The following is an 11,657-nucleotide window of genomic DNA, read 5'->3' on the forward strand; positions in this document are numbered from 1 at the left end:
GGCCGGCGGCGGCCGCCGGGCCCGCCCTCGCCGTAACGGCCAAGCCGGGGCGCCGGCAGGGCGCATGCGCTGGCGAGGGCGGGGCGGGGCGGAGCGGAGCGGGACCGGGACCGGCGGGCAGCGAGCGAGCATGGCGGCGGCGGCGGGCAGGGTGCTGGTGTACGGGGGCAGAGGCGCCCTGGGGTCGCAGTGCGTGCAGTACTTCAAGTCGCGGAACTGGGTAACCGCAGAGGCGGCGGGCTGTTGCGGGGCCGGGCGGCGGCGTGGCGGGCGGCGGGGGCAGCGGGGCGCCCCTCGGCGGAGCCGTGGCGAGGGCGGGTAACCCCGGGGTGAGGGGCCGGAGTGCGGCGGCAGCGATCTGCCGAGAGCGGCCCGCGCCGCGCCGCGGGGGAGCGGCGCCTCCGTGCGGGCCGGCTGACGCGCCCTTCTCTCGCCGCCTTAGTGGGTGGCCAGCATCGACCTGGCCGCCAACGAGGACGCCAGCGCCAACGTGGTGGTGCGGCCGACGGACTCCTTCCCCGAGCAGGCGGAGCAGGTGGGTGCGCGGCGCGGCGCGGCCGTTGGGCGCCCGCGCGGGGAGGGAGGGCGCTGGGGCGCCGCTTCCCGCCGCCACTCGTCGCTGCGGGGGGAGTCGCCGCGTCCCGGCCCGCGGGAGGCCGGGGCTGGCGCGGGGTTTGCCTGGGAGCCTGGACGTTACCTGCCGCTTTAAAATATGAATGCTGAAATGAAAGCGCAGTTCTCGGTTATGTCTCTTCTTGTTACCTGAAGAGTTCTGTGGGCTGAGCCGCATTCCTGTAGTCGGGATGAATTAGGACGTCGTAAACCGCAACGCTTCTTTTTGGTGTCCTAACACTTAAATCTGTTGTGTGTAGTATTCTCCAAGCACTGCAGACCCTCGTGGGATTCCTAGGAAATGTTTTCCACAACGGTAAATGTGGCAAAACCAAGGCCTGAATATTGTTTTGCTTTATTTTCAGCAGTTGAAATCATTTTTATTTAACTTTGAACTTGTTCCTCTTATTGATAAAGTAAATGTTTTGGCTACTGATTCAGTTTGTGTCCACACAGCTCTTCAGGCTTTTGAAGTGTAATCTAGAATGTTTCCAATGTATTTTTCATTGTTGAACCTTTATGAAAGCCAATGGACTTTTTTTTTCCTTTAAGAGAGATGGATTGTTTGCTTTTTTACTGTGACAGACAAAATTCATTACCAACTGTGAAGTCTCATATTTGGAACAGGGAAAAGATACTGAATGTCTGTGTGACTTAATCACTAATTGTTGCTGTCTGGATAGAAGCGTCATCAATAAGGAGGCTATTCTTTAGTTGTTATGTTCTTGTACCATCATCAAAAATGTCATAGAAATAGTTCTGGTCAGACCTGGAGTTTCATTTTGCGTGCTCTTAAATAGCACAGTACCCAGAGAAGAACCTGTCAAAAAGTAAGTCACAAGTAAATTTTTTTGTTTATGACATAGTAAGAGTCAGATTTTTCAGTCCTGTTCAAATCAGTTATTTCCACTGACATCACACACTCAGATATTCAGCTGTAGTTATTTTTCAACATTATGGTTTTGTTTTGGATTGGTAGATAAAAAAATGTTAATTTTCTGCATCTGTTTAAATTGCTATGTGTTGTGTTAACTCAACTGTGTAAATGGAAGAAAAAAAAAACAATCCTTAAAAGCAGCCTTGTTATTTAATCCTTTATCAGTCCAGTATTTTCAGAATGTTTTTGTTCTTTATGTTGAAGGTGACAGCAGAGATTGGAAAACTCCTTGGTGAAGAAAAGGTGGATGCGATCTTGTGTGTAGCAGGAGGATGGGCTGGAGGCAGCGCCAAAGCTAAATGTAAGCCTTTGGCACATGCATGCTAGTGAACACATGAATGAAATCTGAGAGGAATCCTTAAGAATCATGGCAATAAAGATCTTTCTTTCTGAGCACAGAAGAGGACATGAGCCTAATAGTACAAAGCAGCTCAATCACAACGCAGCTTAGCGCTTCTGAGAATTACAACAGTTTGTTAAATTTGCAGAGTGCTTGGCATTCCCAGTAATACTTTTTGATGCCCCATTTTTCATCAGTAGGTCTTGAAGCATTTTGTAAAGGAGTTTATTGTCTGTGAACTAACTTTTGCAAAGGTTTTCTATGACAGGCAAGTTATGTAAGACAGGGGCTGGGTAGAACACTGACGTTCTGTTTCCTAATTCACTGCTTTATCCATAAGGCCTCAGTTGCATCCTGCAGTTCTGTGAGCTGTTACTGCACAACACAGTATTGACAGGAGCTGTGTAATGACCTGAGATTGTGTTAGGAAAAAAAGTTCTAAGTTTAGTAAAGCTTTTAAATGCATAATATTCAGAATGGAATTTTATACCTTACCGCTAATGAAGAGACACATAAACATAGTCTTGCTTTCCATCTAGAGTAAATCCAATAAAATGTATCCTTTTCCTCCCCCTTCCCAATTCAGACATTCCAGGCATAGATTTCTTTTTAAAGAGAGACAATGGGAAGACAGACACACAGCAGTGAATATGTTTGTGTAATTGCATTATAGTGGATTGTTATTCATATGCACGCTATTTTGAATAAAGTAATTTATCATAACAGTAATTTATAGTAATGTTATTGGTAGGATAGCAGGATATCTTGGGATCAGGTGGTCAGCTTGTCTGCTTTATGTTATTGAGGTAGATACTTGTGCTTATTCCATATTTTGTTAAGGAAATCTTCCTACTGTACGCTAAAACCTTTGACATGCCTAAGCATTGCTTTTCCTCTTTCCCCGGTGAATATTGATAATAAAAAACAGTGTTTGGCACTCAGACAAATGACTGTTCAAATTCTGCTTTCATTTGAATTTACTGTTGTTGTCGTTTTTTTAATTTCTGGTAGTGAGAAGGCGGGTAATTACCAAAAATATATGCTGTAGAGCAAGGACTCAGAGCCCAAAGAAGAGGAAGACATGAAATACATGAAATGATATTTTACCTGAAGTAGAAGTAGAAAATGGTAGAAAGCATGTTTTCGTAGTAGTGTTGAACTTGGTGTGATAGGAAGGAAATTAGAGTTAGAAGACTTCTATCTTGTAGTTACTTTTGCTAATTCTCTTCTTAATCAGCATTATACAAAAATTGTGATTTGATGTGGAAACAGAGTGTTTGGACGTCCACTATTTCCAGTCACCTAGCCACAAAACATCTGAAAGAAGGAGGCCTCTTGACTTTGATGGGAGCACAAGCTGCTTTATCTGGAACGCCAGGTAAAATGCAATGCATCATAACTGCTGGGACATCAGCAGTGGTTGCTGCATGTTAGTCTATGAGCATTCTTGTTTGTAAAGCAACAGTTTAACCCCCAATTTTTTGACCTGCTATACAAATGGAAAATTGCTGCTGAAACCCTTAAGTAAAGTACAATTTTACAGATGGCAATACCAAATCTAGTGAAGCTAGAGTGCAAACAAACAAACAAAAAAAATCGGTGTTTGAATACCAGTTGATATGCATTGGTGAAATGTAGTTGGCTAATATATGATACAGTGAAATATGTTCGGAAAATAAGGAAGAATAGAAGCACACTGAAAGCTGTAAGTGCAGTGCTTAGATGAGGTTAAATCTTCTATTTGCTTTTGTGAAGGGCAGAGTCCTTAATTGCCCAATTTTTCCATAAGTGATGACTTGACTGATTCTATTAAATATGTTCATCCTGTTCATGTTCTGATTCCAGTCCACCTTTGCTTCAGACATAGATAAGCTTGTTGACCTTCAGCTTTGCCCTCCACTAGCTCCAGTACCAACTTTATACAGATTTTTCATCTCGTTCCTTTTTGCGTTGCTCTGACTGGAGGAAGAAATCTGGGAGCAATTAAAAAAAAAAAAAAAAAACCCACAGGCATTAATAGTGAAGGAGAAGGTTTCTAAGAGGAATACTCTTCCAATATTTTATATTAGTGCGACTTTGCCAATATTTTGATGAAATAGGAATATTCATAAATTTGTTTATAACAGCTGTGTCTAAAACCTTTCAGTTCTTAGAGCTTTCTACTATGTTCAGGAAAGTATGCTGTATTTTCTAGTTAATGATTTATCTTCTATACTGACATGTTTACAGCTGCATCTGACATAGTCTGAAGATAAAAGGCTTATTTTATGAGAATAAGCAGATGAATAATTTACTGTGTACTACTGACTGACCATACACAAATGAAAACGTGAACCTCTAGCAAACTCTTGATGTTTTTTTGGGTGTTTTTTGGGGAAGCAGGGACAACAACACAGGAATCAAAGTGATTTACTTTCATGTTTTGAACTAGCTGGTTTCAATAAGTCTGGATTTTCTTTAAAAACACCATAGTGCTTTAGGCAAACACATGGAACTTATTAACATCAGGAAAAATTGGGAAAGAATTGTTACTCAACTTTTGCAAATAATGACTTGTTAGGCTTGTTATCGCCAGCCATTATGGAAGGAATCATCTTTTTCTTGTCTGCTGTTCCTGTGATTTTTCTCTTCCTGTGTAAAAATGTCAACCGAGTAAGACACGCCTAATGCAAATTGTAAAAAACTGCAAATGCTATAATAGATACAGAGGCAGTCTGACAATGCTGGCAAAGAAATGCAGAAGCATGAAAAGGTTTAAGACGACTTAGACTGAAGAGAAGAGATAAGGTGGAAACGTTGTAAAGATACAAAAATTTTATAGTAACAAGAAAATAAGTTAGCCACCTCTGCCTGTGCTTTTGTCTAATAAAAAGGGATGTTATACAGTATGTTTGATTATAATGGAAACACTTCTACAAAGCAAAATTACCTTTTTCCTTTTGCTATAAAATATTTCTTCAGGAGCATTAAAAAGGGCTTGTGTAGTTATATAGATGAATAGAAATGCATCTAGTTATAGTAGAAAAAAAAATACGGTTACGTGGTCAATCTGTGTCGAGACTGCTTGGCAGATATATACCTTGAGACAGCTCAGACCTATAGCACCCTGCCCATCTGGATCTTGTATCTGGCCAGTTTACCATGGTTCCTTTATGCTCTTATTTCTGTGGCACTTATGCTGCTAAACACTGGCTAGCTAGTAAGCAATAGTACTTGGGAAAAAGTTGGCTTTACATGCAGATTATTTAGTAATTTTCTACCATGAGGTTTCTTATACTTTTCTCCAAAGTGCCTCTGTTAGAATTAGGGTGTTGAGCAGGTGAATTACAGTTCTCATGAGGCATGAGCTGTATCTGTTTAGGTCCAAATGGGCAAATATCTTAGTCATATATTTAAAACTAACAGATGGTTGCCTTATTAAAGTTCATGAGCCTCTTCACACTTACTGCATTAGTTCTGTAAGGTTAGCCCTGTCGGTCCCGTCCTTGAGTATGCTTTGAAGCGGTTAAACATATTTAACTTGGTAAGCTTCTTATTTCTGTAATAGTAAGTAAAGTGAGTACTGTGATATTTCCTGGTTGTCTAGTAAGTTTTCTTTCTCTTTTTTTCTTTTTCTTTTTTTTTTTCCTTTCAATATGTATGTCTTGCTATGTTTTAAAAGTCTGATTCTGTCATCAGACTGTGGTGAGTGATCTTACACCTACTTTTCATCAAATAACATGAGTTTTTATCATGTTACTGATGATATTGAGAGCTGCCTTTATTGTGCTCTAATTTGCCTGTTTTTAATTGTTAGGGATGATTGGCTATGGCATGGCTAAAGGAGCAGTGCACCAGCTTTGTCAGAGTTTAGCTGGTGCCAATAGCGGCTTGCCATCTGGTTCTGCTGCAGTTGCTGTTTTACCGTAAGTGGTTGCATGGTTACCTCTGCTGCTGCGTTGTTTCATTTAATTACTGCTGTAACCTAGAGTCGCTTGGATATGTTTTGTGATGATCCATCCACGCTGCACAAACAGCTTATTAGACCTACTTACAACTTGACAGAGAAAGGAACTGTCTTGGGTGTATGAACACAATAATGTGCAAGTTACCCTAAAAATGATAAAAACAATTTTTTTTTTCTTTGCTTTGCAGAGCAGTATTGGATGTTAGGATTAAAACTTGATTCACTTTTAACCAGTTTAACCATAACCATGTATTAACATGCTATTTTCAGACTAGAAACAACTGTAGAAGTGAGATGAGCTATTCAGTACAACTATTCAGATTTAGCTGTGTGATAATAGTAAAACAAAGGATTACTTGCTAGATTATACTTGGCTGAAGATGCTTCTGTGCAAAGTGTTGTACATCAGTTTGCTTGATCAGTAATATTAGGTCACTTTGAGGACCATGAGAAGAAAGTATAGTTTGTCTTTTCCCATCTCAGTTTTCCTTTCGATGCTTTGAGGCAAGCTGGTAGATCTCAGTGTCTAAATCTGGTGATTCTACTGTGAGAATTTAAGTATTTTTCTTGCCAGGTCCATATCAAGTACAGCACCCAAAACTTAAGACTGAAGAGTTCTGAAAAGGGTTTCAGAACAGTACCTGAATTCTGACTGCCCGTTTTCCTCTTACATGAACTCTTACACACACTTCTTTAGGTGAAAGAGGAACACCATTAAGAGTGTTTGAATAATTAACACCTTCTACAGAGTTTTACTGACATGCATATACCATGATCAGTGGTCTTTTGGCCTTCTGGACTTGCACAGAGCTTATGCAAAACTCTGTTCTTGAGTGGACTTCTGAGGGAATGATTACGCCTTGGATTTTCAACAGCATCTGATTTAACAGATCTGAGGCAGTTCTGAGAAGTTTGCTCTTTAGTATCATTGTATGTAGTATAAATATGTACTCACAGAATCACGGAATGGTTGAGATTGGAAGGGACCTCTGGAGATCATCTAGTCCAACCCCCCTGCTCAAGCAGGGTCACCTAGAGCACGTTGCACAGGATTGCGTCCAGGCAGGCCTTGAATATCTCCAGAGAAGGAGACTCCACAACCTCTCTGGGCAACCTGTTCCAGTGCTCTGTCACCCTCACAGTGAAGAAGTTTTTCCTCATGTTCAGACAGAACTGCCTGTGTTTCAGTTTGTGCCCGTTGCCTCACGTCCTGTCGCTCGGCACCACTGAAAAGAGTCTGCCCCCATCCTCTCGACACCCTCCCTTAAGATACTTGTACACGTTGATAAGATCCCACCTCAGCCTTCTCTTCTCCAGGCTAAACAGGCCCAGCTCTCTCAGTCTTTCCTCATAAGAGAGATGCTCCAGTCCCCTAATCATCTTTGTAGCCCTTCGCTGGACTTGCTCCAGTAGTGCCACATCCCTCTTGTACTGGGGAGCCCAGACCTGGACACAGTACTCCAGATGTGGCCTCAGCAGGGCTGAGTAGAGGGGCAGGATCACCTCCCTCGACCTGCTGGCAACACTCTTCCTGATGCACCCCAGGATACCATTGGCCTTCTTGGCCACAAGGGCACATTGCTGCCTCATGGTTAACTTGGTGTCCACCAGCACTCCCAGGTCCTTCTCCGCAGAGCTGCTTTCCAGCAGGTCAACCTCCAGCCTGTACTGGTGCATGGGGTTATTCCTCCCTAGGTGCAGGACCCTGCACTTGCCTTTGTTGAACTTCATGAGGTTCCTCTCCGCCCACCTCTCCAGCCTGTCCAGGTCTCTCTGAATGGCAGCACAGCCCTCTGGTTTATCGGCCATTCCTCCCAGTTTTGTATCGTCAGCAAACTTGCTGAGGGTGCACTCTGTCCCTTCATCCAGGTCAAACTAACAAAGTGAAAACTTCCTATACTTGTGCACTTAATCTCTGCCTTTGCAGCTGGTCTGAAAGCCTGTGTATAGCACATATGTGCTCTGTGATACATGTGAACAAGCATATTGCTGCTGTTTTCTGTCTGCATCTGAGAGGCTGTTAGGAAGAGAGGCTGGAAGGGAGCGTGGGCTGGGTGAATCGCCCTAAAGGGCTGGATGTTGTCAGTGGGTTAGACGGCTAAGAGGTGATAGGCTGGGAACCTTTGATATACACTGAAAGTGATGGTTATATACTGTTAAATGTGTAGAGGATGCAAGGGAAGTCCATGCCATGTGTATAAAAGTAAAGCAGGTGTTACAGAAGTGACTAGAAGCAGGTGACTTCATTGGAAACATGATGTATAAATAAAAGGTTTATCTTTCTCAATCACAGGGTTACCTTGGATACGCCAGCGAACAGGAAATCGATGCCTGACGCAGATTTCAGCTCCTGGACGTCCTTAGAATTCATTGCTGAGTGAGTATATGTGTGATGACTAAGCAGTTCCTCACTGCCCCTTTTGCTGCTACATCTTTTTGCCTGTCCTTTCTAAATGGCTGTCTTGGATTTGGGTATTTTTTTCTCATCATCCGCTCATTCTGCGTGCCGTTAAATCAGGTTAAACTTATTGCACAAGCTCCTTAACTGGTGAATATTAGAACAACTCCATCAATTTTAGCGTCTCTATACCAGTTATTCCGATAAAGGAGAAGATCTTGTAAAGCCTGTAGACAAACGAAATTGCAGACAGCAGATGTAGACATCAGTAGTCTGGTTTAAAGGTAAACTGCAGAAAGGCATGTGTTTTTTCTTTTTGTTTTTCTTGTTTTATTTACCTCCTTTGCTCTTCAGTTTATAGTATGTTAATTCACTTCTCACATGGCAAAATTCCAGCTCTGTCGTCTTTAGAAAAATTTAGTCCAGAATTTCTTTCCCATATCCAGAAAGGTCTGTCTTGAATGATGTTGCAAAATGCTGAAACTTGAGCTGCAGCTTATTTAACAGCAAGCTTGGACTTAAAGGCTTATTATTTCTAATTCCTCTCAGTTAAAAGTAGAGAAGGTGAAGCATAACACTGCCTTCTGTGATGTGGTGAAGAGCAGGTCTTTGAATGATCCTGCTGAGGGTGATCTGTCAAGAGGAAAACATGGACACAGTGTTTTTGCTTCTTTTTGGAGAAAAGCAAAAATGGATCTACCCTCATATAGTGTAAGGACATAAAGTTTATCTTTTCAGTTTCAGCATCAGTTCTAAAAGCCTTTAAATTTGCATTTACCTATTGCTATTGTTATGAGAGTAGCTGAGTTTTGACATCCGATTTCCTTGCTTTGTGGCTTTTCTTAAGTTGGATGTCAGACTGAGAAATGGTTTTTGCTGTGAGAAGCCTATGCAGCTGCTTGATGTGGCTCTTTAAAAGGGCTCCATCAATTTAATTTAGTTGACCTAAAAATGTTCAAAAAATGTTCCTCTTGTGCTCCAGAGACTGCTCAGCCAGATGTTGTGGTTTTACAAATTTATTTGTAACTTAAAATTTTAAAGTGTCTTTTCTTTATGGGAGAGTTAGGTTCATTCTTTTGTGTCTTGGTTTTTAATTCCCTGAGCTTAAAATCCAGCTTTGAAAACTGAAATTCTCACTAATGCTGGAAGAAACTAATACTGTCAGAGTTGGTAACATCATTTCCTTCCTCTTTGGAAGAATGCAGGATCTCTCTTCTAATATGACACTTACACTTTGAAGTCTGTTGTGCTCTGGAAACCATTATATCAGATTGCATGACCTTTTAAAATGGCAGTTGTAATATAAGCCATATTGGAAGGGCTGATGGACCCCGAAAAATATTCTGTGCTTTGGTCCCCACTGACAGGACAAGAAGCGATGGGCACAAACTGAAACACAGGAAATTCCACTTGAATACAAGAAAACACTTCTTCACTGTGAGGGTGGTTGAACACTGGAACGGGTTGCCCAGAGAGGTTGTGGAGTCTCCATCCTTGGAGATACTTGACACCCGACTGGGCATGGTCCTGGGCAGCCTGCTCCAGCTGACCCTGCTGAAGCAGGGGGGTTGGACCAGATGATCTCCAGAGGTCCCTTCCCATTTCAACTATTCTGTGATTCCTGGTTTATACTATTGTGCATAATGCATGGGTTAGGCCTAAGGAATGTTCTGGCCTGCTACGTAGGATGACTTAGGCCTTCTGTGCTTCTATCAAGACCACATTCACAGTTAAATATTTAATATCTGTTGGCAGAGCACAGGCGGAAGAATGAGGAGAAAAAATAAGGAAGAATGGGTTAAGAAGGAATGACATGGAAAGAGAAAACTTGGCTAGGCTCAAAGGCAACAGTAGGGGAGAAAGAGAATGTGAATAGAGAGCAAAGGTATGGGAAAAAGAATAATTATTCAACCTAAAATGTTTAAAAACTCTATTTTAGCCATAAATTTGCATTTTGGATGTATATGATAAAGATGGCTTAAATAGCTACCACTTAGACATTTTAAGTTCTTGGTATTTTTCTTTGAGGTGCTCTGAAACTGCTATCTGTGTGCTGTAAAGCCCTCCTGATTTGTTTAGGCCTCCATCTAGCAATAAAGGTCTGAATCCAGTTATCACATTGCAAGTTTGGGACATGGATGGAAGTCTCAGTAGGAGGAAGTAGGAAAAGCAGTAGGCTTTCATTTTATGCCTCCTGTCAGTATACCTAATAGTTACTTTTTTTTTCTTTCTCCTTCTCATCCCTTTATTTTGAAACAGAGCTTTTTATGATTGGATAACAGGAAAGAACCGACCAAACTCGGGGAGTCTAATCCAGGTGATAACTACAGGAGGGAAGACTGAACTAGTTGCAGCACATCTTTGATGTCAGTCACTTAAGATTGTGAAGCTTCAGCAAAGGAGACTGAGATTGAGAATCTTGACCTATGGAAGATGTCTGCTAGTATTATTTTGGATGGTTTTCTGTATCCAGTGATTAACTATGTCACTTGTGGAACCAGACTGCAAGTAGTATTTCCGTGCTGTCAGTTGCTAGCTGTCAGCATTTATTTACCAAGTATTTGTCTCTAAATGAAAGTTGCAGGCTTTAAAGTCCTAATGTCCTAATCCTGAGCATTATATAATGACTTACCTCTTTTCTCTGAAATGGGAATTGTGCTTTATTATGTCATGTAATCACATATATGATGGTCAGATTCTTTTCTCTGTCAATAAGTCTTTTTGGCAACTTTTTGTGAATGTCGTGGCAGTCCTTCTTTTTGCATTGGAATATAACCACACCACTCTGTATTATGTTGGCTGTAACTATAGGAGTCATTGCAGTCATATATAATGTCCTAGTCTTGTAAACTTTTTCATGTGAACATTCCACTGGAGTTAGTGGAACTGTATAGGGATTAATCACTTGAGAAGGAGTTCCTGATTTGCCTTACAGTTTATAAACTGCTGTCAGGTCTACAGTTGTAGTATAACGCAGTTGTTTTGCCAGATGGTTAGGTATGTCTTTGTATTACTCATGATGGTTCTTTACTTTTTGAAAAAGCAAAGTGCCATAAAGAACTACAACAAAAAACACGTGTCTGTTTCAACTTGGAGTTTTTTGTGCTAAATAAATATATATTGTTTTACGTGTTGGGCTAGCGGCTTCATTGTAATCCAAACATATTTAGAAAGCATTTTAATCAGATTTGTTCAGTACTTTCAAAATAACAATCAGTTCTGTGACTTATGCTTAATGCAGACAAAGGACTTCTCATAATCTTGTATTTATTTCCTTCTGATGGTGTTGTGGAAAATACTATACGTTTTTGTGGTAGAGATGTGGAAGAGCTACTAGTCATACACTTTGGCTGGAGTAAATGTTTCCTTTGGTCCCACTATATCATGTGGAACTATGGTTTGGTTGCAGAATGAAAGTTCTGCT

General features: G+C 41.5%; 1 protein-coding gene across 2 annotated transcripts; it reads left to right on the top strand.

Moving 5' to 3' along the window:
* The first annotated feature begins 2 nt into the window (after positions 1-2).
* QDPR (quinoid dihydropteridine reductase) lies at positions 3-11,361 on the top strand. Of its 2 annotated transcripts, none has more exons than XM_067298199.1 (7): positions 3-220; positions 443-535; positions 1,754-1,850; positions 3,127-3,267; positions 5,686-5,794; positions 8,129-8,212; positions 10,516-11,361. In XM_067298199.1, the coding sequence occupies exons 1-7, from the start codon at positions 65-67 to the stop codon at positions 10,574-10,576; spliced, it is 741 nt and encodes a 246-aa protein (XP_067154300.1). In that variant the 5' UTR covers positions 3-64; the 3' UTR covers positions 10,577-11,361. The 2 variants fall into 2 exon arrangements, with proteins under 2 accessions (XP_067154300.1, XP_067154299.1); XM_067298198.1 differs by having other exon boundaries at positions 10-220; positions 10,493-11,361.
* The last annotated feature ends 296 nt before the right edge of the window (positions 11,362-11,657 follow it).

The sequence above is a fragment of the Apteryx mantelli genome, chromosome 5 (assembly GCF_036417845.1).
Source record: "Apteryx mantelli isolate bAptMan1 chromosome 5, bAptMan1.hap1, whole genome shotgun sequence".
Taxonomy (NCBI): Eukaryota; Metazoa; Chordata; class Aves; order Apterygiformes; family Apterygidae; genus Apteryx; species Apteryx mantelli.

Bases quoted from the DNA above. Each gene is read 5' to 3' on its own strand.
- QDPR (XM_067298198.1), top strand. From the start codon at position 65: ATGCGCTGGCGAGGGCGGGGCGGGGCGGAGCGGAGCGGGACCGGGACC. The intron at 221-442 runs GTAACCGCAGAG...TCGCCGCCTTAG, and splicing joins ACTTCAAGTCGCGGAACTGG to TGGGTGGCCAGCATCGACCT. The intron at 5,795-8,128 runs GTAAGTGGTTGC...TCTCAATCACAG, and splicing joins GCTGCAGTTGCTGTTTTACC to GGTTACCTTGGATACGCCAG.